Genomic DNA, 24,659 nt, shown 5'->3' on the forward strand with positions numbered 1-24,659 from the left:
GTAGGGTACGAAAGTAGTTGGACCACTGGGTTCTAGCAAAGCTGCCTCACTGCTGCGTTCCCAAATGCACTTATTCAAACATAAAGGAACCTAATAGAGGTCAAACCTTCCATAGTTTCCTCAAAGATCCCGTATTTCACCGTGAATAGATTCACACAATCAGAAGAGATCGCCTTTTCAGTTTAAGATGTATGTTACTGTGCTAGCTAAGGCTAGCCATATTAATATTACCCAGCCAGCCAGATGAATGATAGCAGTGAGGCAGCAAGCTAACGTTAAAGCTAAACTATATATATATCCTAACCGTGTTAGCCTGGTCTAAAGCTCAGCTCGCTGGTGTCACTAAATCATCTTAAACTCTTAGTTTCTAGCCACATTCAGACACATTCAGCCTGTAACTGTTTTAGTTGAGTTTTCCTTTACATTTTTATTTATTTTGCCCTTTTATTTATTTAATTTTCTGTTTTACCTTTTTATTTATTTTATTCCATACTTTTTGCCTTTTACCTTTTTATTTCATTTATTTCTTCCTTTTATTTATTCTGTCTTCTGTTTTACTGTTTATTTTATTTCCATAATTTACTTTTTTATATAAACTTGGTGTTTTGACCCTCTTTCTTTGTGCTTATATTTTATTATTCTAATTATTAATCTCTATTTTATTGTGTTACATTTTAGCCTGTCCACTTATCAGTTTATTCTGAATTATATTATTTCTTCTTAATTAAATCCTCATTGCTTGTTTTTTGCTCTTACCATTTAATTTGTATTCTGTTTATAAAGTTCCTTATTTTAGCTTGCCTGCTTAAATATTTGATTTTAATTTTAATTTTTTTCAGTCACTTTAAGTTAAGGGGCGGGGTTTTGGGGGGGGCGCCGATAATATGTTTGCATCCACCTCAGAAAGTATGTAGTTGCACCCCTGGCTGCAAGACACACAGACAGGCACCGAGTGCAGGATATCTGCTGGCCTGAAGGACTGCATCCAGATGCGGGGCAGGTAAGTGTATATTTGAGGGCTGGACAGGATTGGAGTCAGAGACGAACAGTTGTTTATGGTTGTATCTTTGCATTTTTCAGGCTGTTGCATCTTCATCAAGCTCTAGATGAGTGCAAGACAGGAGAGGATAGGGTGCAGTTTTTGGAGAAGCTGATTCTGAAAAAGAGTTTTAGCTCCAGCTGTCCCTGCTGAAACACCACCTCTCAGGTATGTGGCTGTGCTGGTGCACATGGTTACCCGTTCTGCTGAACTGCAGTGCTAGTGTGGTGTTTTGTTGTGTGGTGTACTGTGTTTAGCTCAAGGTAACACTGTGTGTGACAGGACCTGTCTAAAGTGGAGAGACAAGACAAATGAGGAGGACGCGGACAACAGAACAGAGGGAAGAACAACAGAGGGAAGAACAAGAGGAACAACGGCAACATGCAAGAAGAGGAAGTAGAGCACCTGCAGTAAATAAGAGTGCTACATTTCTCCAAATAAAAGCAATGTTTTGCTCAGTTTTACAGGAGGTGTAACTTCACTTTTTATTTGAAAACTCGTGAAAAATTTGTGTCCATAACTTTCCACTAACTACTTTCCACTGTTTCAGGTTTCATTACTGAACTGTGTCTGATATCGAAGGCTGCTGCCTTGCTACCTTCATTTAGGAGGAACTGGATTTGAAGGTACGAGCAGATGAATCCAACGTTTTGCTGGTTGTTTTTTTATCTTTCAGAAAAACTACTTTATGAAGACTGTTTTGGTTTTTTAAAAGTGCAGCAGGTATTTTTCTAAAATTAGACTGCAGCGGTCAGCAAAATGCTCAGTCAAGAATTCCAAATTCTAAAATAGTGTGTTCCAAATAACTAAATAGCCAACTAAATAGTTTGTTGACCCAGATCATTTACAAGAAGGTTGATTTTATTTTCCTGCCTGTGTCTATTTGGAGATTCTGCGTGATCCATCAAGGTGCCTCACTGTAAACCGGCAAATCGGAGCAGAGCCCATCAATATAATTCCAGAGCCCCTAAAAAGGGACAACAGCTTGTTTTATTCTGGAGCCAAACCATAGGATTGTAAATGGGCGTGTAAAAACACATCCGAGCAAAGTCATATATCATCTATACAGACATCAGAGAACAATAAAAAAATTCTCTTTAAGTGGTTAAGATGTAAACAAACTCAGAGTGGTTAGACATGAAAAAAATCACAGAAAAACATCACATATAAACACGAGTCGGTTAAAAAAAAATTTTTAATTGATGTAAATTTACACCCCGTGACCCTGAGGGAGGAGTGGCTTAAAGTGTGTATGTGTGTGTGTGTGTGTGTGTGTGTGTGTGTGTGTGTGTGTGTGAGTAAATTTCCAGCAGAAACTGCAGTAATCTGTATGCCTTAAATACACCAGCTCACTGTAAAATTATACATTCTGGCTGATGCAGGTCATGCTTTCTCAAAGAAATTGTAAATGACTAACAGCGTTTAATTAGCTGTTATTTGCATGCTGGGAAAATGATTGGTATTTGTGCAGCCTGCCTTATTTTAACACTGGAGGCGGAGCTTTCCATCATTATTTTGGTTTTGTTAATTCTACTTTTATTGTTTTGTTTACAGTTCATTTCAGAGGAGTTTTTCTTGTAACATGTTATTTCAAACCCAAAGATATGTTTGAAGACATTTGACAGGTTTTTTTTCTTCTTATGCTCTGTTTTTTAGTTTACTAGTTTATCCTGTATTATTATTATTATTATTATTATTATTGGATATTTGGTTTCACTGGTATGAGTGCAAGTGCTGTAATATGATGGTGGGTACATGATGTGATTGATGATCAGCCCTATGTTGCTAGTTAGATAAATAAAATGGAGATAAATAAAAAGAATTTGTGATTTGTGAAAAACCACCATGGGATACGACAGCAACAGCCTAGCAACAACTTAGCAACCGCCATGGGATACGACAACAACAGCCTAGCAACAACTTAGCAACCACCTGGGATACCACAGCAACAGCCTAGCAACAACTTAGCAACCACCATGGGATACGACAGCAACAGCCTAGCAACAACTTAGCAACCACTTGGGATACCACAGCAACAGCCTAGCAACAACTTAGCAACCATCATGGGATATGGCAGCAACAGCCTAGCACCAACTTAGCAACCACCATGGGATATGACAGCAACAGCCTAGCAACAACTTAGCAACCACCTGGGATACGACAGCAACAGCCTAGCAACAACTTAGCAACCACCATGGGATACGACAGCAACAGCCTAGCAACAACTTAGCAACCACCTGGGATACCACAGCAACAGCCTAGCAACAACTTAGCAACCACCATGGGATACAACAGCAACAGCCTAGCAACAACTTAGTAACCACCATGGGATATGACAGCAACAGCCTAGCAACAACTTAGCAACCACCATGGGATGCAACAGCCTAGCAACAACTTAGCAACCCCTATGGGATACAACAGCAACAGCCTAGCAACAACTTAGCAACCACCTGGGATACCACAGCAACAGCCTAGCAACAACTTAGCAACCACCATGGGATACGACAGCAACAGCCTAGCAACAACTTAGCAACCACCATGGGATACAACAGCAACAGCCTAGCAACAACTTAGCAACCACCATGGGATACGACAGCAACAGCCTAGCAACAACTTAGTAACCACCATGGGATACGACAGCAACAGCCTAGCAACAACTTAGCAACCACCATGGGATATGACAGCAACAGCCTAGCAACAACTTAGCAACCACCATGGGATATGACAGCAACAGCCTAGCAACAACTTAGCAACCACCATGGGATATGACAGCAACAGCCTAGCAACAACTTAGCAACCACCATGGGATATGGCAGCAACAGCCTAGCAACAACTTAGCAACCACCATGGGATATGACAGCAACAGCCTAGCAACAACTTGGCAACCACCATGGGACGCAACAGCCTAGCAACAACTTAGCAACCACCTGGGATACCACAGCAACAGCCTAGCAACAACTTAGCAACCACCATGGGATACAACAGCAACAGCCTAGCAACAACTTAGCAACCACCATGGGATACAACAGCAACAGCCTAGCAACAACTTAGCAACCACCATGGGATACGGCAGCAACAGCCTAGCAACAACTTAGCAACCACCATGGGATACGACAGCAACAGCCTAGCAACAACTTAGCAACCACCATGGGATATGACAGCAACAGCCTAGCAACAACTTAGCAACCACCATGGGATATGACAGCAACAGCCTAGCAACAACATAGCAACCACCATGGGATATGACAGCAACAGCCTAGCAACAACTTAGCAACCACCATGGGATATGGCAGCAACAGCCTAGCAACAACTTAGCAACCACCATGGGATATGACAGCAACAGCCTAGCAACAACTTAGCAACCACCATGGGATGCAACAGCCTAGCAACAACTTAGCAACCACCTGGGATACCACAGCAACAGCCTAGCAACAACTTAGCAACCACCTGGGATATGACAGCAACAGCCTAGCAACAACTTAGCAACCACCATGGGATGCAACAGCCTAGCAACAACTTAGCACCCACCTGGGATACAACAGCAACAGCCTAGCAACAACTTAGCAACCCCTATGGGATACAACAGCAACAGCCTAGCAACAACTTAGCAACCACCTGGGATACCACAGCAACAGCCTAGCAACAACTTAGCAACCACCTGGGATACCACAGCAACAGCCTAGCAACAACTTAGCAACCACCATGGGATACAACACCAACAGCCTAGCAACGACTTAGCAACCACCATGGGATAGGACAGCAACAGCCTAGCAACAACTTAGCAAGCACCATGGGATATGACAGCAACAGCCTAGCAACGACTTAGCAACCACCATGGGATACGACAGCAACAGCCTAGCAACAACTTAGCAACCACCATGGGATACAACAGCAACAGCCTAGCAACAACTTAGCAACCACCTGGGATACCACAGCAACAGCCTAGCAACAACTCAGCAACCACCTGGGATACCACAGCAACAACTCAGCAACCACCTGGGATACCACAGCAACAGCCTAGCAACAACTTACCAAGCACCTGGGATACCATAGCAACAGCCTAGCAACAACTCAGCAACCGCAACAGCCTAGCAACAACTTATCAATAACCTGGGATATCACAGCAACATCTTAGCAACCACCTGAGACTTCAGAGCATCGAGACAGACAGACAGACAGACAGACAGACATTTTTAGATGCCATATGAAACTGATTCGCTGTATTTACAAGAAGTGGTATGAGCTGGTCTAACAGCACATATTATAGACATTAACTGTGAGTTGCATCAGTATTGTAGTGTAAACTGCATAGTGAAAATATCCATCCATCCATCCATCCATTTCCTAAGCCGCTTCTCCGTCAGGGTCGCGGGGTAGTGAAAATATCATTACAGTAATTGTGAAATATTGCAAGCCAACATTAGTTTCAAGTTTCATGTTCATTTGTAGTTTGCTCAACGTCAGGACATATATGCATTGTAATGGTTGTGGTGAGGCTCAGCTGATCACTCTACAGAAAGGAAATAAGTACAAACAAAAATACAAGAAAAATGAACTGAAATATCTTAAATATACAAAATATAGAGACAATGTACGTTTAAAGAGACCTAAGTGACTCAGTGTTATTGTTATTTATAGTGACTTAGTGTTAAACTGTTATTGTCCATAGCAGAGATATAATAATAATAATAATAATGCTGACAGTGTGAAAAGGTAGCTGGGAAGGACCCACAGCTTCACAGCTTGTTCAGAAGCCTGACAGCCTGTGGGTAGAAACTGCTCATTGACTGGGTTGTTTTAGCCTTTATGCCGTGAAATGTCCTGCCTGATAGCAGGATGGTGAACAGGCCGTGTGCTGGGTGACGCTGTCTGACTGGATCTTTTTGATCTTCCTAAGGCAGCGGGATTGGACGACGTCCTGTAAGGCTGGAAGTTTGTTGCCGATGATGGCTTCTGCCTTCCTCACCACTCCTTCAAGGGCCTTGCGGTCGCAGGCGGTGCAGCTGCCGTACACTCTCAGAAAAAAAGTACTATTCAGGTCTATTTTTGTTCCTCAAGGTACAAGCAATGTAAATGTACCCTCACAAGTACAATAGTGGTCTTTAAGGTCTTATTGGGTACCTTTAATGAGTGATAAAGGTACATTACATACGCTTTTCAAATGATCAAATTAATTACTAATGTAATTTTTAAACAAAACAAATAAGACTTTGTGTATGGTCAGTGCATATTTTCAAAATAGCAAATATAAGAAAATCATTGAATTATCATGCCATGACTTATTTTTACATTATGTTCATTTTCCAGCCTTTCTTTACCTCCTAGAATGAAACAGGCTGCTTTTGTTACTGTGCCTTTGAGAAGTTTGTAAATAAGTGAAAAAGCAATTCCAGGCTGAAAAATTCCTAGTACTTCATATATTTCAGTAAATGGGTGAGACTAAACTGCTTAGACTGGATATTTAGATAACTAGTTAGTTAACTAGCAAGTTAAATGTCATGCATACATTTCCAATTATGAGGATAAGTGGACACTTTTGTAATTTTGTTATATTTCGTCATCAGAATAAAAAGCTTAATAAATCCTCTCTATTAGTTAATTGGCCGAAAAAGGTCAAGAACTCCACGAAGCTAAAGTCAGCTTCTTATTCGCCAGATTCAATTCAATTCAATTCAAGTTTATTTATATAGCGCTTTTTACAACAAGGTTGTCACAAAGCAGCTTTACAGAAAAACAGGTCCACGCCTCTTATGAGCATCACCACAGTGAAGCCAATTTTGTGGTGACTACAGTGGTAAGGAAAAACTCCCTTTAAGAGGAAGAAACCTTAGAAGGGACCAAGGCTCAGTCCGAGGAACCCAACCCCCGTGGGTCGACCCGCACAGAAGAAACAGAACAGAAACAAGAACAACAGTACAAAGAGAGTGCAAAAAGATGGCTGGAACGCTGGAACCACGAATGGGGCACCTCCAGACAGGCCAACGGGGCATCTCGACACATGTGAGAGAGATAGAGAGAGAGAACGGAGTGGGAGGGAAGAAAGATAGGTTAGAAGAGTTGTGTTAATCTCTGTTGAGCGGGACAGGGCCGATTCCAGAGTGCTGCAAACACGAATCGGCACCTCCAGACAGGCCGACCGAACATCTCGACGCATGCGAGAGAGACAGAGAGAGAGAACAGAGTGGGAGGGAAGAAAAAGAGGTTAGAATGGTTTTATACTTTGCTGAAGAGCGGGGCACGCCTGTGAAAAAGCACAGGGACCCTAGATGGACACCTCCAGACAGCAGCTCAGGACATGAGGGGAAAAAGAGAAAGATAATGATTAGAACAGGGTTTGTGTTTGGTGTGTGAGCTGTAAGAGAAATCGTTAAAGGGAGACCAACAGTACAGACTAAGTTTGTGTGCACTGGACAATAGTAGAATAGCTGCAGGCTACAGCTAGAGAGAACCGCTATGAAAAATTTATCTAAAAGCTTGTTCGAAAAGAAATGTTTTGAGTCTGGATTTAAAGACTGAGAGTGTGTCTGAGTCCCGTATATTAATAGGGAGATTATTCCAAAGTTGCGGAGCTTTATAAGAGAAAGCTTTACCTAATGCGTTGTTTTTTCTAATACGCGGGACTGATAATTAGCCGGCCTCTTGCGAGCGGAGTGTACGTGGCGGGTTATAAGGGATAAGGAGTTCCGCCAGATATTGCGGGGCCAGCCCTTTAAGAGATTTATACGTCAAAAGGAGTATTTTATAGTCTATACGGAATTTAACAGGTAACCAATGTAGGGATGAGAGGATTGGTGTAATATGATCAAATTTTCTAGCTCTGGTGAGCACCCTAGCAGCTGCATTTTGAACCAGCTGGAGCTTATTCAAAGATTTACATGAACTTCCAGCCAACAAAGCATTGCAGTAGTCCAGTCTAGAGGTTATGAATGCATGCACCAGCTTCTCAGCATCTGCATGAGAGAGTATGTTGCGGAGTTTAGCTATATTACGTAGATGGAAGAATGCGGTTTTAACTATGCTGCATATATGCACATCGAATGAAAGAACTGAGTCAAAAATGACTCCTAAGTTTCGCACCGTTTTACCTGGTATGATTAGGTGACCATCTATTTCTACTACAATATTATCGATTTTATCAAGTTTGGGACCTAGTAGGAGGACCTCAGTTTTATCTGAATTTAGTAGGAGAAAATTAAGTGTCATCCACTTTCTTATTTCTCTAATACAGTCAGTTATTTGGTTTAGACAGAGGTCCTCATTGGGTTTAGCTGATATGTAAAGTTGGGTGTCATCTGCATAACAGTGAAAGTTAATTACGGATTACGTAGTTAAAACTACGGATTATTTTACCCAGCGGTAGCATGTAGAGTGTAAAGAGTATTGGGCCCAGAATAGACCCTTGTGGGACACCATATTTAACTCTAGACTGATAAGAGCATTTATTCTTTAAATGAACACACTGGTAGCGATCACTAAGATAGGATTTGAACCAGGTGAGGGCGGATCCTTTAATTCCTATAAGATTTTCTAATCTATTGAGCAAAATAGCGTGATCTATAGTGTCAAAGGCAGCACTGAGATCAAGGAGCACAAGAATGGCAGTGCTGCCCCTATCGAGTGCAGAAAGTAGGTCATTTGTTACTCTTAGCAAGGCGGTTTCTGTGCTGTGATTTTGTCTGAATCCTGATTGGAAAACTTCATGAATGCTATTGTTTTGTAAATAAGAGCACAGCTGCTTAAACACTATTTTTTCAAGAATTTTGGCTATGAAGGGGAGATTGGAAATCGGTCTATAATTAGCCAGCTCACAGGGATCCAGATTTGGCTTTTTTATGATGGGCTTAATGACTGCCAATTTGAGAGAATTAGGTACATAGCCCAAGCTGAGAGATGAATTGACTATATCTAGTAATGAGTTCCCAACCTTAGGCAGTGCCTGTTTAAATAGCTGTGTAGGTACAGGATCTAATAAGCATGACGTCGATTTTAATGAGCTAATTATATTAAGCAAATCCTTTTCTATAACTGGGATAAAATTCTCTAGGTGTGGCTCAGAGCTGGTGCAGCATTCATCTATGTCTATAGGTATGTTATGTGAGTGGGACTGAATTTCTAGTCTAATATTATTAATTTTATCATCTAAGAACTTCATGAAATCGTTACTATTAATGGTGTCAGGGATAACGGAGCTAGTTTGTTTTTGATTTTTAGTAAGTTTAGCCACAGTACTGAACAGAAATCTCGGGTTGTCTCTGTTTTTTTCAATGAGAGCTGAGATGTACTGTGATTTAGTTTTAATTAGCGCTTTTTTATAGTTCGTCATACTATGCTGCCACTCAAGTCGGAAGGATTCTAGTTTAGTGAGTCGCCATTTACGTTCAAAGTTACGAGCTGTTTGTTTTAATGTGCGCGTGTGGTCATTATACCACGGGGCTAGCTTTTTATCCCTGATCGGTTTTATTTTCATCGGCGCAACACTATCTAGGTTAAAGCGGAGCACAGATTGAAAATGTTCAGTTATGCGTTCGAGATCTATTTCATTAGACGGAGAGGAGCTGTTTAAGTCTGGGAGGTTATTTATAAACGAATTGGCTGTTGAGGTTGTTATTTTACGCTTGTTACTGTAGCGGGGAGGCTGAAGGATTTCTTGACTAAGAACAACTTCAAACATGATTAAATAATGGTCGGATATTGAGTCATTTTGTGAAAAACTGACTATATTCTCTGCTTCAATACCCATTGTCAGAACTAAGTCTAATGTATGGCTACATCGGTGAGTGGGGCCTATAATATTTTGATTGAGGCCTAGAGCATCTATAATTGATTTAAAAGCAATTTTTAGTGGGTCCTGATCCTTTTCAAAATGAATATTGAAGTCGCCTGCAATAACGATCCTATCAGAGGAAAGAGTTACTGCTGCTAAAAAATCAGCAAATTCACTAATAAACTCTGAATATGGTCCAGGAGGACGATACACTGTTATCAGTAGAAACGAATGCTGAGTTTTGGAAGCAGGAGACGGACCTGCTACTTTAAGACTAAGAACTTCGAACGACTTAGTATCAAACCCTGAGTTCTGAGTTACACCTAGAACTAAATCATATATTGTGGCTACCCCACCACCACGACCGGACCTGCGTGGGTAACTATAATAGCTAAAGCCTGGGGGAGTGGATTCATTTAGAGCAATGTATTCGTCAGGTTTAACCCAGGTTTCACAGAGACATAGTGCAGTAAGCTGATTATCAGTAATAATTTCATTTACAATAACTGATTTAGGTGCTAGCGATCTTATATTTAGAAGCCCTATTTTAATACGGACGTTGCTAGTACTCTGAGAGACGGATACGTTTGTTTTAATTCTAATTAGATTGTTAAAACAGATTTTCTGATTATTCCGATTTCGCGTTACACGGGGGACAGACACAGTCTCAATCTTAGAAGGTTTAATTACACTGTTCTGAGAAAGTGACACAGAAATATTATTTCCAGTAGTGTAATCAGAAAAGTGGTAGGGTAAATAATTAGAGCAGTATTTCTCACTAAATGGACTATTATTAAGCCCACTAACCTGCCCGGTATGACTGAATACAGGCAGTCAGTCCCGGCGTAGCACCGCCTCAATGTTTCCAGAGAGGACGGTGGATCCCAGGGGACTGGGATGAAGCCCGTCGCGGTGGAAGAGGGACGGTCGCTCCCGAAAGCTCTCCCAGTTGTCCACGAAGTCCACGCCGATGGTAGGGCACCACTCCCGCAGCCAGCAGTGGAGTGCGTAGAGGCGGCTGAACTTCAGGCTCCCGCGGCGGTAGGTGGGCAGGGGTCCGGAGACGATGATCCTGGCGTCGGTCCGCTGGCGAGCGGTGTCCAGAAGTCTCCGGTAGTGCTCCTTCAGGACCTCACTGCGCCGGGCGGACGTGTCGTTCGTCCCCACGTGGACTACAACGGTGCCAGGATCCCCGCGGTGCCAGAGCACCGCAGGAAGCCGCCGGGCGACGTCCAGGACACGAGCACCTGGAAAACATGCCACCGTTGCATTAGCTCGAATTTCACCATTCCACCTTAAATCGTGCAGCGGTTACATTCTGGCACTGGGATGTAATTTTGACTGCTGCACCATTTAAGGTGGAACTGGAAAAACATGCTGACAAAAATGAATCCGACTTCAGCCTCACAAAACATTCCGGTCAAACGGGCAGCAGTGAAAAAGCAGTGGACCTAACTTTAAAAAAAAAAGAAAAAGTCCAAAAGTAAGTCCAAGCTGCCACAAAAGATCCATTTGATCCATTTGAACCAAGTAAAAATGGACGAGTCACACCCACAACTCGACTCGTTCCTATAAATGATTCTGTTACTTTTTTTGACATTAATTCAGTTTGGATCCATTGAGTGGATCCAAGAAGTAGGACTGAGGACTGAGTACAAGAAGATGGAGCCACTGGATTGGTACATTTTTATCGCCACCCTGCAGCGCCTCAGATCCCGTTCCTCAGCTCGGTGCATTCAAGCTGAGGTAGAAGACGAGCATGAGGACGTTTCTCAACCACCTCAGCTGATTCCACTCAGAGCGCCGGTAGGTGTTATTCATGTTTAGAACAGATTAAATAGATTCATTTAAATTTCTCTGTATTTGAGCTACTGTGAAGTGTAAAGTCATATTAATTGACTGCATTATGAAATGATGTTAATGCATGTCTCGGGCTTATAAAACTCTTGAAATGTATGTATTTTTCTTTCCATTGACAGGCAGGGGTCCTAACTGTAAACCTGAAGACCTGCAGAGACTTCAGTAAATCTGGTATGTTTAAAGTTTCTGTCAGTCTCAGTGTTAAGTCTAGATTTTAGGTTTGAGTTTGTGTTGATATCGAGCCACAAAACTTATCAGCTGATTTTGTTTGCCTTGATCAATAATTGTGGTTCTGGTTTGGCTGTTTTTCTGCACCAGCTCCTTTGAAGAAAGGCAGTCGGGCTGCTGTGAGGATCACTATTGGGAGAACGGTGAAGTACACCGTGCAGCAGCCCTACAGCGACCCCATGTGCTTTGATGAGTGGAAACACTTCTCGCTACAGGTTAGTATTACTTATCAATGTCTTCTCTCTTTGCACAGCAGACAAATGGGTTTTAACCCTCTGGTGTCTTCAAGGATTTGAGATTTTGGCATATCTTCTTAAACTTGCCTTTAAAGGCACTTGCATATAACGTGATACCCATTTGTTTAATGTAAAAATGCTGTTATCTGCATGGCTATTTTACAAAACCACTGCAGCAACTTCAGCGGGTGTATATTCTGTTCTGAAGTCATTCTGTAAGACATTGATACAAAAAACAAAGCCCCCCTTACCTTTCTTGTCTTTGTGTTTGCAGATCCAGAAGGAAGACATTTGCGGTGTCCAGCAGTCGAGTTTGGTGGTGGTGGAACTGATTATGGTGGATCCTGATTTAACCACCCCCATACTCATTGGCAGAGACACCATCATGCTGCAGGATATCCTTAAGGTAAGATGCGTTCTCCTTCTACCTCTATAAAGGTTTTATTTAAGCCACTCAGTGTCACTGATTACCAAAAATGAAAACTTAACCTTTTATTTTCTCTTTTCTCACAGAAATCTTCATTGAGTCATCAGTTCAATTTGAGGCTCATGCAGAAGGTAATGTCTTACCATTAGTAAAAATTCTCTTATTTTATTTCCTGCTTGTGTGAAAGAGAGAGAGAGATATGATTTTATTTCTTATGTTTTCAGAAAGTCTGCAAGCTGGACGCAGATCTGGCGTTCTCGTACGGCTCAATGGGATATGGATATTCTCATCAGGTATGTGTCCAGAACAGATGTAGGTTGTACTGTTATCTGTATAAGTGTAGCAGCCGTGTCATTGCTTATAGTAATAAAGATGATGAGCATGTTGCGTTTTCTCTCCCTGTAGATCAAAAATGCAGCAAGTACCACTGAGAGTCTGGTACAGAAATCTCTCTTTCCCCGCTGCCCTCCTAATGAAGATCGAGATCCATTATGGTAAGATTTACACCTATATTTCTTTTTTAAAATAATGCTTACATAGTTATAGAAAATGTATTTTTTCCAGCTTTAACATTTAATTGCATAAGACACATTCAAAGCTCCTGTAAAGCACTGTTATAACTCAGTTAGTAACTGTTATGTTGCTAGTTTTTGTTAACAAACTAGTTATTAACAGTAGTAGTAGTAGTAGTAGTATCCATATAGACAAACTGACAAATGTGTCTGTCTTTCTCTCTCAGTAATGTGATCACGCCCTCCGCACGGACCCGACTGGACTTCATTCCCTCTGTGATGCTGCAAGCAGTGGGCGCTGCACTAGAGGGGCGCCAAAACGATGCCGGAAAATTATTTCTAGTCTGCATTTTGAGCTGTTTGTTCAAGTATGATAATACACATCAAAAAACAGCACAGCACTAATCAGGCGCCCATTCACTTCTCAAAGTGGTTGAAAGACAGCAGGTTGGTCAGTTTATACGCTTTATTCACCTACGTCACCTTTGTCTACCAAAACGAGACTGTAGGGTACGAAAGTAGCGTTGGACCACTGGGTTCTAGCAAAGCTGCCTCACTGCTGCGTTCCCAAATGCACTTATTCAAAAATAAAGGAACCTAATAGAGGTCAAACCTTCCATAGTTTCCCCAAAGATCCCGTATTTCACCGTGAATAGATTCACACCATCAGAAGAGATCGCCTTTTCAGTTTAAGATGTATGTTACTGTGCTAGCTAAGGCTAGCCATATTAATATTACCCAGCCAGCCAGATGAATGATAGCAGTGAGGCAGCAAGCTAACGTTAAAGCTAAAGTTGGTTCTCCAGCTACGACCTGATTAACCCTGAACTGGTTATTTTCTCGGTTTAACTTCAAAACGAGTGACATTAGTCAAGCCATAGCTCTTTATAGTAGCCTGTTTAGCTAGCTAACCTAGCTAGTCAACATTCTAGTTAATATCCTAACCGTGGTAGCCTGGTCTAAAGCTCAGCTCGCTGGTGTCACTAAATCATCTTAAACTCTTAGTTTCTAGCCACATTCAGACACATTCAGCCTGTAACTGTTTTAGTTGAGTTTTCCTTTACATTTTTATTTATTTTGTCCTTTTATTTATTTAATTTTCTGTTTTACCTTTTTATTTATTTTATTCCATACTTTTCGACTTTTACCTTTTTATTTCATTTATTTCTTCCTTTTATTTATTCTGTCTTCTGTTTTACTGTTTATTTTATTTCCATAATTTACTTTTTTATATAAACTTTGTGTTTTAACCCTCTTTCTTTGTGCTTATATTTTATTATTCTAATTATTAATCTCTATTTTATTGCGTTACATTTTAGCCTGTCCACTTATCAGTTTATTCTGAATTATTTTATTTCTTCTTAATTAAATCCTCATTGCTTGTTTTTTGCTCTTACCATTTAATTTGTATTCTATTTATAAAGTTCCTTATTTTAGCTTGCCTGCTTAAATATTTGATTTTAATTTTAATTTTTTTCAGTCATTTTAAGTTAAGGGGTGGGGTTTTGGGGGGCGGGGGGCGTCGATAATATGTTTGCATCCACCTCAGAAAGTATGTAGTTGCACCCCTGCACTGAGTTTTCATGGTGGACATTAGCAATTAATGAAGAGGAGATCAAGTCTGCAGAGAAACTCTACTTGGAGAGTATAAAAATACAAAGCGGAGAACAGTTCCTGAAGAAGTTTACCACCTCACCAGCTTTCCAGCATGATAAATCCCAGTACGGTAACTACAGATTTACCTTCCCCCTGTCTGAGCTGATGGAACTGTACAAGGAGCAGAACTGTGAAGGAGAGGAGCCAGTTCTGAGGGTCTTTAAGACAATGTTCTACAAACAAGAGATTGTGTAGGCTGTGCTGATTCACAGTCCTAAATTCAGCAAGCGTTTTGGAGACCTCCCACTTCTTGAAGACAATAAGTTGGTTCGTTATGAGGATGGGAAAATGATCTGGCATGCACAAGCCATTTCTGGTAAACACCAGTTTAAACTTTCAATAGAACCTAATCCAGCACGATCCAGAATCCAGAATCTCCTTGCAGATTGCAGATTGCAGAAGCCTGCAGATTGCGAAGAAATGTTTGCAGATGTAAAGAAGGAGGTGGATGATTTGAAAAAGGAGCTAGAAGACAACACAGATAATGTTCCGGAATGATAAAAATGAATTATGAATTATATGCATTATTCCAAGTAGGGTTTTAGGACGTGAAGATTGTAAAATACATTGTATCGTTCAAAATAATTGCATCTGCTTAGTTATCTGTATGTGGGATTACTTATATCTGGAACTCTACTATTCATCCACTTTTTCAGAGGCTCCTGCCTACTGGTGAGACCCTAATCAATTGCTAAGTTAAATCAAGCACGTCTCGAGTCAATGCCCTTGTCAAGATAGGCGAGGCCTTAGTCAATTCCCAAGTCAAGAAAGGCAGGTCCCTAGTCAATTTGCAATTCAAGACAGTCAAATAGATGGATAACAGCAATGCCCTCAAATGGCTAATAGTAGCGTAAACACAAATGGTAAACGCGTTTATTGTTTACGATAGAATGACAACATAAACAGACAGTTTGGTAACATGACACTTTTCTGACTTTACGAGTTGATGTGGACATCCTGAACTCCTCATTAGCATGAAATATACATCAGACAGTCCTATGGGTCTGAGGCTGAGAGTACCTGCTTTGCTCTTGCAGAAGGTTTCAGGTCTTTTCCAGTCATAACGCCCATTTCTAGTTAAAAGTCCCTGTCAGTAGTGTGTAAAGCTGAATGAATGAATGAATTAATTGATTAATCTTTTTGCGAATTATGTTGTCACGTCTGAAGCGTCACAATTGTGACTCAGGTTTCTAGTAGTGGGTGGTGAGTGTAGATGTACAAATTCACACCAATCACTTGTAGGGCTTAAGTAGAATTACCCAAAACACAACATCCATGTTTACTCCTAGTCTGTTTTCTGTTGCTAACTTTGGATTTTTTTTTTTCTGTTCATGCTGAAAATAATGAATTTTTTTAATTGACGAATTGATGGAATTACAATGTATCTCACATATACGTGTTCTTGGGAGGCTCCCCAAGTTTACTAATGGGTACTCAAGTATATTTTATACATTACATTTGAACAATCTATTAAAAATTTTAGATTGTATGTATTTTTATACATTTTAACGTAGTTCATATATTTTCTCAAAAACACAGATTACGTACTTAAATAACCAATTAAGTAAGTAGAATTTGTACATATTTGAATATCACATCCCCTGACACTCCATCTTTTCTAGGGCTTTTATGGTTAATTGTGTTGTAATACTTTCTTATTTTTATTTTTGATGTATAATGTTGTTTTATTGTTATTATTGAAATGGTACAGTTTATAAATGTGAAAATATTGTAATACTGTAATACTGTAAAATTGTGTTTGGTAGTTCTTTAATCATTTATATACATAACTTACTGGTAAACACTAAGTATGAAAAGCAAATAAATACATAAACCTTGAATGACTGTTAGAAATAAAGGTTCTGTATATAAAGGTACTTTTTGCTTTCATCAGTTGCGGGTACATTGTTCTGTCAAGGTACACACAATGTAAATGTTCCCTCAAAGCTACAGCTGTGGCTTTAAGGTCCAGTTGTGAACCTTAAATAAGGTTAAATAAATAAATTTTTTTATAATATAAAAATAACATCAACACCACACAAGAGTTGAGAAGTTAAAGTAAGAAGGTTGACAGTAAGATATTACATATCACTGCGGTCTGAACAAAACCTTTTATCTCTCATTTTTCATTTTTTTCCATAATTTTAAAACACCTGTTGTCCATTACATTGTTTGTACATTTCATGTTGATTGGACCAAAAATGACTTAGGAAAAAACTCTGGTTCCATTGACTTACATTAAAAGTAAAGTAGGTTTTTTCCTTTTCCTGTAAAGTTACCATTTTAGAGATACAAGGTTTTATTCCAACAACAGCGATATGGAACCAGTCCAGATACTTTTTAGACTTGCAGCTTTAAAATGACGTAAAATCATTTTATCAGCTTCACTGACCAGTTCTACAATTACAGACTGTAATACTTTGCATACTTTGTCACCCTGATCTACAGTGGTCAGGATGCCCACAGAAGTGATGGGTGGTGGATCATTCTCAGCACTGCAGTCACACTGACATGGTGGTGGTGTGTTAGTTTGTGTTGTGCTTGTATGAGTGGATCAGACACCAGCAGTGTCCACTCACCGTCCACTCCATTAGACACTCCTACCTTGTTGGTTCACCTTGTACAACCCCAATTCCAATGAAGTTGGGACGTTGTGTAAAACATAAATAAAACAGAATACGATGATTTGCAAATCCCTTTCAACCTATATTCAATTGAATACACTACAAAGACAAGATATTTAATGTTCAAATGGATAAACTTTATTTTTTGCAAATATTCACTCATTTTGAATTTGATGCCTGCAACACGTTCTAAAGAAGTTGGGACAGGGGCGTGTTTACCACTGTGTTACATCACCTTTCCTTTTAAGAACACTCAATAAGCGTTTGGGAACTGAGGACACTAACTGTTGAAGCTTTGTAGGTGGAATTCTTTCTCATTCTTGCTTGATGTACAACTTCAGTTCCTCAACAGTCCAGGGTCTTCGTTGTCGTATTTTGCGCTTCTTAATGTGCCACACATTAAGAGTGGGAGACAGGTCTGGACTGCAGGCAAGCCAGTCTAGTACCCACACTCTTCTACTACAAAGCCACGCTGTTGTAACACGTGCAGAATGTGGCTTGGCATTGTCTTGCTGAAATAAGCAGGACGTCCCTGAAAAAGACGTTGCTTGGATGGCAGCATATGTTGCTCCAAAACCTGTATGTACCTTTCAGCATTAATGGTGCCTTCACAGATGTGCATGTTACCCATGCCATGGGCACTAACACACCCCCACACCATCAGAGATGCTGGCTTTTGAACTTTGCACTGATAACAATCGAGACAGTCCTTTTTCTCTTTGGCCCGGAGGACACGACGTCCATGATTTCCAAAAACAATTTGAAATGTGGACTCGTCAGACCACAGGACACTTTTCCACTTTACGACAGTCCATCTCAGATGAGCTCGGGCCCAGAGAAGCCGGCGGCGTTTCTGGGTGTTGTTGATATCTGGCTTTCGCTTTGCATGGCAGAGTTTTAACTTGCACTTGTAGATGGAGCGACGAACTGTGTTCACTGACAGTGGTTTTCTGAAGTGTTCCTGAGCCCATGTGGTAATATCTGTTACAGAATGATGTGGGTTTTTAATGCAGTGCCGCCTGAGAGATCGAAGGTCACAGGCATTCAGTGTTGGTTTTCTGCCTTGTCGATTACTTGCAGAGATTTCTCCAGATTCTCTGAATCTTTTGATGATATTATGGACTGTAGCTGATGAAATCCCTAAATTCCTTTCAGTTGCACATTGAGAAACCTTGTTCTTAAACTGTTGGACTATTTGCTCACGCAGTTGTTCACAAAGTGAAGCACATCCTTGCTTGTGAATGACTGAGCCTTTCAGGGATGCTCCCTTTATACACAATCATGCCACTCACCTGTTTCCAATTAACCTGTTCACCTGTGGAATGTTCCAAACAGGTGTTTTTTGAGCATTCCTCAACTTTGCCAGTCTTTTGTTGCCCCTGTCCCAACTTCTTTGGTACGTGTTGCAGGCATCAAATTCAAAATGAGTGAATATTTGCAAAACACAAAGTTTATCCGTTTGAACATTAAATATCTGGTCTTTGTAGTGTATTCAATTCGCAAATCATCGCATTCTGTTTTTATTGATGTTTTACACAATGTCACAACCTCACTGGAATTGTAGTTGTAGATGTAGACACAGTAGCTCTTTTGTTGTTGCACAGCTTGTGTTAGTCAACCTCATTATAAGTCCTTCATCAGTGGTCACAAGATGCTGCCCACAGGACATATTTGGTTCTCAGTCCAACAGCAACAGTGAGGTCTTTGAACACTCAAGCAGCACTGCTGCGTCTGATCCACTCCGTTCATATTTCCACCCAATGACGCCCCATGTGGGAGTGTAGGAGCGAACTGATATAAAAGAGGCATTTGTTTTTTCACATTCACTGGGTGGTGTTCAGTCAGCTGGAGACCTGATTTTCTGATTTTGGTGGGTTTTTGTGGAACAACAGACTAAACATGGCAACTACTTCTGAATCTGAGGTAAGGAGATCTGTCTGTATTGATAGTAAATGTACTGCTAGACAGATACTTGAGTAATTTAATAATATTCAATCATTGATTGATTCATTCATTCATTCACTGATTCGTTCACTCGTTCATCCATTCATTTCAAGTGCTATTTCAAACAGTTTGAGGCCGCGGGTTCTAATAATTTTCATATTTGTGCCTGATTGCCTCATTTTCCTGTATGAAGAATAAGACACAACTGAGCACAGTTTAATTTGTTATTAGGATTTGGTGGTTGTTTTGTTGGACTTTTAAAACCATGTATAAAAGCAGAAATTGTTCCATGACATTGTAGAAAGATTTTGATCCTACATCCTTTCACAAGGATGCTGCACTGCTCTATGTCGGTCTGTCTTTGCACAGTTTCTCACTAGTCATGGTAAATCAATAGCTGTAAAGGGGGTCTCAGCTCTTAAGAGATCAATTATCATCAGTCAGACAGCGGACAACGCTTCTAGAGGTTTAAGAGTGGTCAGTGTAGTGCCCGGTCTACATATAAAACCACAAACACCCAAAGAAACATTTAAGCATGCAAATGGTCTGCACGATTATGTTGACAAGCTTGTATTAATAGCAGAACACCTTGTTGTTACATTAAACCATTATCAAACAGGTGCTGCATAGACCATAGAACAACATTTTACAGTGTGTTATTCTTTTTTTGAGAGATCTTCAGTTCTTGGAGTGTTAAAAACAACACATTTACCTGTGTGACCTGTTTTAATATTGATTTCTGTTTTGACACATACAAAATAACCAGTGGTGGACGAAGTACATGAGTTAAAGTAAAAGATACACAAGGTGAAATATTACTCTAATAAAAGTAGAAGTTTCTCCCTTATATAAAGTATAACTATAAGTATATAAAGTATAAAAGTATTTGCCTCCAAATGTACTTAAGCACCAAAAGTAAAAGTAACAAAGATGAATAATGAATTTAATGTGCTATTGCTATTTTTGTAACAAGACTCACTTTATTAACTCATCTAGGTGAAAGTCCTCCAGCGTCTCTCTTGGTAAACCAGTCTTTTAATAGAACGTCATTAATTAGTGACACTGATGTCTATTAAAATGATCATAAGCACAAAACACTGAAGGTAAACAGTTTCTATCAGGGAGAACCGAGTGGCTCTGAAATCACTTTTTACACTCAAGCAAAGTTTCAGTTTAAGATTGATTTACAACTTAGTTCCAAGTTTAAGTTGAATAAAAACTGGCTTTAAACTCAGGATCACAGATGAGCTCCTTTACTATGTTGATCTGTAGGCCTCTGTTCATAAACATAAACCAGCCCAAACTAATTTACTATAAAATGAAATGGTGTTTGTAGAAATTCAGAAAAAAGCCGCGTCAGTCTCGACTGCATATGTGGACATATTTCTATATTGTGCTCTATTTACACAAAGTTAGGTTAGTTCATCATTTCTGTTGAACAGACTCTCCCAAAGTTTTATGCTGCTGCGCTGACGTTGAACCGTGTGCTGCACTGGGTCGGTATGACCAACAGGTCAAAACCAGCTCTAAACAAAGTGACCGCTGTGCCCTGATTGGTGCTCTGGCCTTGCGCTTCTTTCGTTTTGACATGTTACGTTTTTCTACACACAGAAACCAAAAGGAACGACAGATTTCTCAAAATGTAGTGAAGGAAAAAGTCAGATATTTGACTTGAAATGTAGTGGAGTGAAAGGAAAAAGTCACCTAAAATGCTTCAGTACAGTACAGATACACAAAAACTACTTTAATACAGTAACAAATTACATTTACGTAGTTACTGTTCACCACTGAAATTAACATAAAAGGCCTTGTGCTTTACTGAACACACAGATGTGTTAAATGTTAGTTAAAGACAGTGTGTTGTTTTTAACACAACAGTTTAAGAGTATATGCACATTCTTCTCTACACTCTTAGCAAAAAAAAAACATCTGAAACGATCACTGGGGCAGTCCCCCTCTTATCACTGGGGTGGGACCCTCAAAGATACATCTCAGTTTAGTCAGGGAACATAATTGTACTATAATCCGTTGAAATGATATTCTCTAAGTTGTATTGACTCCACAGACCCCGTCTCGTCTCCAGGCTTTTTATTTTATTGTTCTGATTTAAAACATTAGGCACAAATATGTACTTTTATTATTATCTCATTTTGAATTATATTATTTAAGGTTTATAATTGGACCTTAAAACCATTGTTGTACCTTTTAGAGCACATTTAGATTGTTTGTACCTTAATGAACGAAAAACGTTCCTCATAGTTTATTTCTTTATTTCTAACTGTTATTTGTTCAATGAATGTACTAACTTATCTTTACAGGGGAAATTCAAAGTGAAATACAATTCACGTGGAATAATCGAGATATCCATTGAGGGGAAGCACATGAGTGTACAAGACTTGAAAATAAAGATACAGGAAGACTCTACACTCTGGCCGGAGATATGTCAGGTGGCCCAGCAGAGAAATAAGGACTGTGGTAGGCTGAAATCAAATAGACATCACGACAAACCAAAGATACTGGGGTACTTGGGCAATGATGTGCCACCATACCCAACTCCAGTTGAATTTCATGTTCCAAGTGTGACCCACGTCACTACTGAGGGACCATTCCGAATGATAATGGAGTCCAAAGAGTTCAGACCACCTAATGACGGCTTCTCATGGTGGTCCTTATATATCGATGAAGAGGAGATCAAATCCGCAGAGGAGCGCTATTTGCAGAAGAATTTCCCAAAACTGTCACCAGAGCAAATCGAAAGTCATGAGCCATTCCTGAATAAGTTCACTGACTCACCAGTGTTCCAGCGTGAGTCCCGCTATGGGAACTACAGATTCACCTTCCCCCTGACTGACCTGATGGAGCTGTACCAGCAGCAGCACTGTGGAGGAGAGGAGCCAGTTCTGAGGGTCTTCAAGACCATGTTCTACAAACAGGAGATTCTGTACGCTGTGCTGATTCACAGTCCTCAAGACAACAAGCTTTTTGAAGCAATGCCACTTCTTGAAGAGAGCAGATTTGCTCATTATGAGAAGGGGAAAATTATCTGGCACGCACAGGCCATTTCTGACAACATCCAGTATAAAATCTTAACCTCAGACAAAGGAGTTGAAGTGCAACATGTAAACAAAACAGATTATGTTTGGGATCATGTGTGTCTGGCTTTTCACTTGCCTAAAAACACTAAACCTCACAAGGCCTTGAAAGTCCCATCTGACAAACTAATAACAGCCATCGAGGCCTGTGAACTTAACAAGATGAATCTTATTGCTAAGGATTCTGCAGAGAAAAAAAGAGAAAGCCTCGAAGAAAAAGCAGAAAGAGACAAACTCTACAAAAGAGCAGTGGAAGTGGTGAATGAAGTAAAACGAATGATGACTGATGGAAATGACTGAGGAAAGTAATCAGAAGAGGAGCAATGAATTAGTGTGAAGAAATGAAATGATGTACTTTATGTAAAGGCATTTTAAGGTCTATATTAAACAGAAAGTACAGGCTGGTGCATTTAGTTTCAATGAATAAGGTAAGACAAATTAATATTATGCATATTATACATATTCATATGTAATTCTGCAGTCATTCCTTGGATTTTAGGGTGAATTGAAACATTCTGTTTTTGAAGTAGAAATATTAGAATCAATGAATTTGTCTCTGGGTTAAAATTGCCATGACACAGTGTTTATGAATAACGATAAGACAATAGACATGGTTTGGGACCCACATGGTGCTTAAATACGGCAAAAAAACAGTCCTTAAAAACTACAACAAAGACCAAAAATATTGCACAGCTGAAAACCAAAATATGACATAATAATACATAATGTTGCAAAACTATAATTGAATATTACCCAGTTCAGATCAGAGTAAGGGGTGTTTAGGCACATGCCTTGTGTGAGTGTTCACTCAATAGCTTAACAGCTAGAGGATGAAACTGTTCTTGTGCCTGGATGTTTTGGTGGTAGGTGTTCTGTAGAGCCTGCTGGGTGGGAATAGTTCAAACATACCGTATCCTGGGTGTGAAAGGCCCTTAGTAATTTTCCCTGTCTGTTTTCTGACATACCACTGGGATAGGCTCCAGCGACCCTGAGGGAGAAGCAGACTTGCCTTATGAAAAAAAAACTATACTTGAAGTTCTTGTTATTAAGTAAACTTAAGTTAGTTTAAGTATATTTTATGTACTAAGTATACTAATATCAATGTACTAGTAGTATACTTGTAAGTGTACCATTTCAGTACTTCATGTCACTAAATTGGCTCATTTTTTATATTTATAAAAGTAAAATGAGTATGCACTGAGGTTTACTACAAGTTGTATATACACATACACACCCATTAAATCCTTCATCACCCAGGCAGAATTGAACCTAGGCCCTTCTTGCTGTGAGGCAACAGTGCTACCCACTGTGCCACCATATTACTGAACTGACTGTTACTTTATACTTACATATACTTTTTTTAACTACAACCCCATTTCCAAAAAAGTTAGGATGCTGTGCAGAATGTAAATAAAGATAGAATGTAATAATATGCAAAGCTTGTAAACCATATTTTCAAGGAAAATACTGCAAAGACAACATATCAAATGTTGAAACTGAGAAATTTTATTGTTTTTTGAAAAATATATGCCCGTTTTTCAATTTGAGGCCAACACTCACACATAACCCTGCCCACGGAGAAACTCAGAGAAGTCACTAACACATAACCCCGCCTACGGAGAAACTCAGAGAAGTCACTCACACATTACACCGCCCACGGAGAAACTCAGAGAAGTCACTCAGACATAACCCCGCCCACGGAGAAACTCAGAGAAGTCACTCACACATAACCCCGCCCACGGAGAAACTCAGAGAAGTCACTCACACATAACCCCGCCCACGGAGAAACTCAGAAGTCACTCACACATAACCCCGCCCACGGAGATACTCAGAGAAGTCACTCAGACATAACCCCGCCCACGAAGGAACTCAGAAGTCACTCCCTCACTCACACATAGTGAGTGTGACCCCGCCTACAGAGGAATACAGAGAATTGAATTGAATGAAAATGGAAATTTGAAATGTGGACAGGAGCCAATGTTATTTACATAAACAGCACGGCTGACGCAGTATATGAAAAAAAGAGCTCTTGGCTCCTCAACAGAGAGCAGAGTGATTGTATTAAAATATTGTCCACAGTGATTTTACGGACAATCAACTTGTAGTGGCGTTCAAACTCAGTTTGGCTTGAAAAACTTTCAAAGATGTCGAAGGTAATAGCCCTAACCAGGAAGGACTCAAGACATGTGCACCAGATGATGACTAATGATTACGATGATAACAAACTGTATGGAAATCTGCCCCTGTATGACAATCTTCCAGATCGTCTTAATGACA

The 24,659-nt window shown here is 40.0% G+C and overlaps 1 protein-coding gene and 1 long non-coding RNA gene across 2 annotated transcripts; both read left to right on the top strand.

Moving 5' to 3' along the window:
* The first annotated feature begins 11,790 nt into the window (after positions 1-11,790).
* On the top strand, positions 11,791-12,522 carry LOC108431662. The gene is made up of 3 exons (XR_001858167.2): positions 11,791-11,834; positions 11,982-12,106; positions 12,402-12,522. It is a non-coding gene; the product is annotated as an uncharacterized LOC108431662 (long non-coding RNA).
* Positions 12,523-19,181: 6,659 nt separating this feature from the next.
* Positions 19,182-23,447, top strand: LOC108431660. Its single transcript, XM_017704957.1, has 2 exons — positions 19,182-19,269; positions 21,609-23,447. The coding sequence occupies exons 1-2, from the start codon at positions 19,246-19,248 to the stop codon at positions 22,680-22,682; spliced, it is 1,098 nt and encodes a 365-aa protein (XP_017560446.1). The 5' UTR covers positions 19,182-19,245; the 3' UTR covers positions 22,683-23,447.
* The last annotated feature ends 1,212 nt before the right edge of the window (positions 23,448-24,659 follow it).

The sequence above is a fragment of the Pygocentrus nattereri genome, chromosome 10 (assembly GCF_015220715.1).
Source record: "Pygocentrus nattereri isolate fPygNat1 chromosome 10, fPygNat1.pri, whole genome shotgun sequence".
In the NCBI taxonomy this organism is placed as follows: Eukaryota; Metazoa; Chordata; class Actinopteri; order Characiformes; family Serrasalmidae; genus Pygocentrus; species Pygocentrus nattereri.

Excerpts from the sequence above, each read along its gene's own strand:
- LOC108431660 (XM_017704957.1), top strand. The coding sequence starts at position 19,246 with ATGGCAACTACTTCTGAATCTGAG. Across the intron at positions 19,270-21,608 it reads CAACTACTTCTGAATCTGAG|GGGAAATTCAAAGTGAAATA; the intron begins GTAAGGAGATCT and ends TTATCTTTACAG.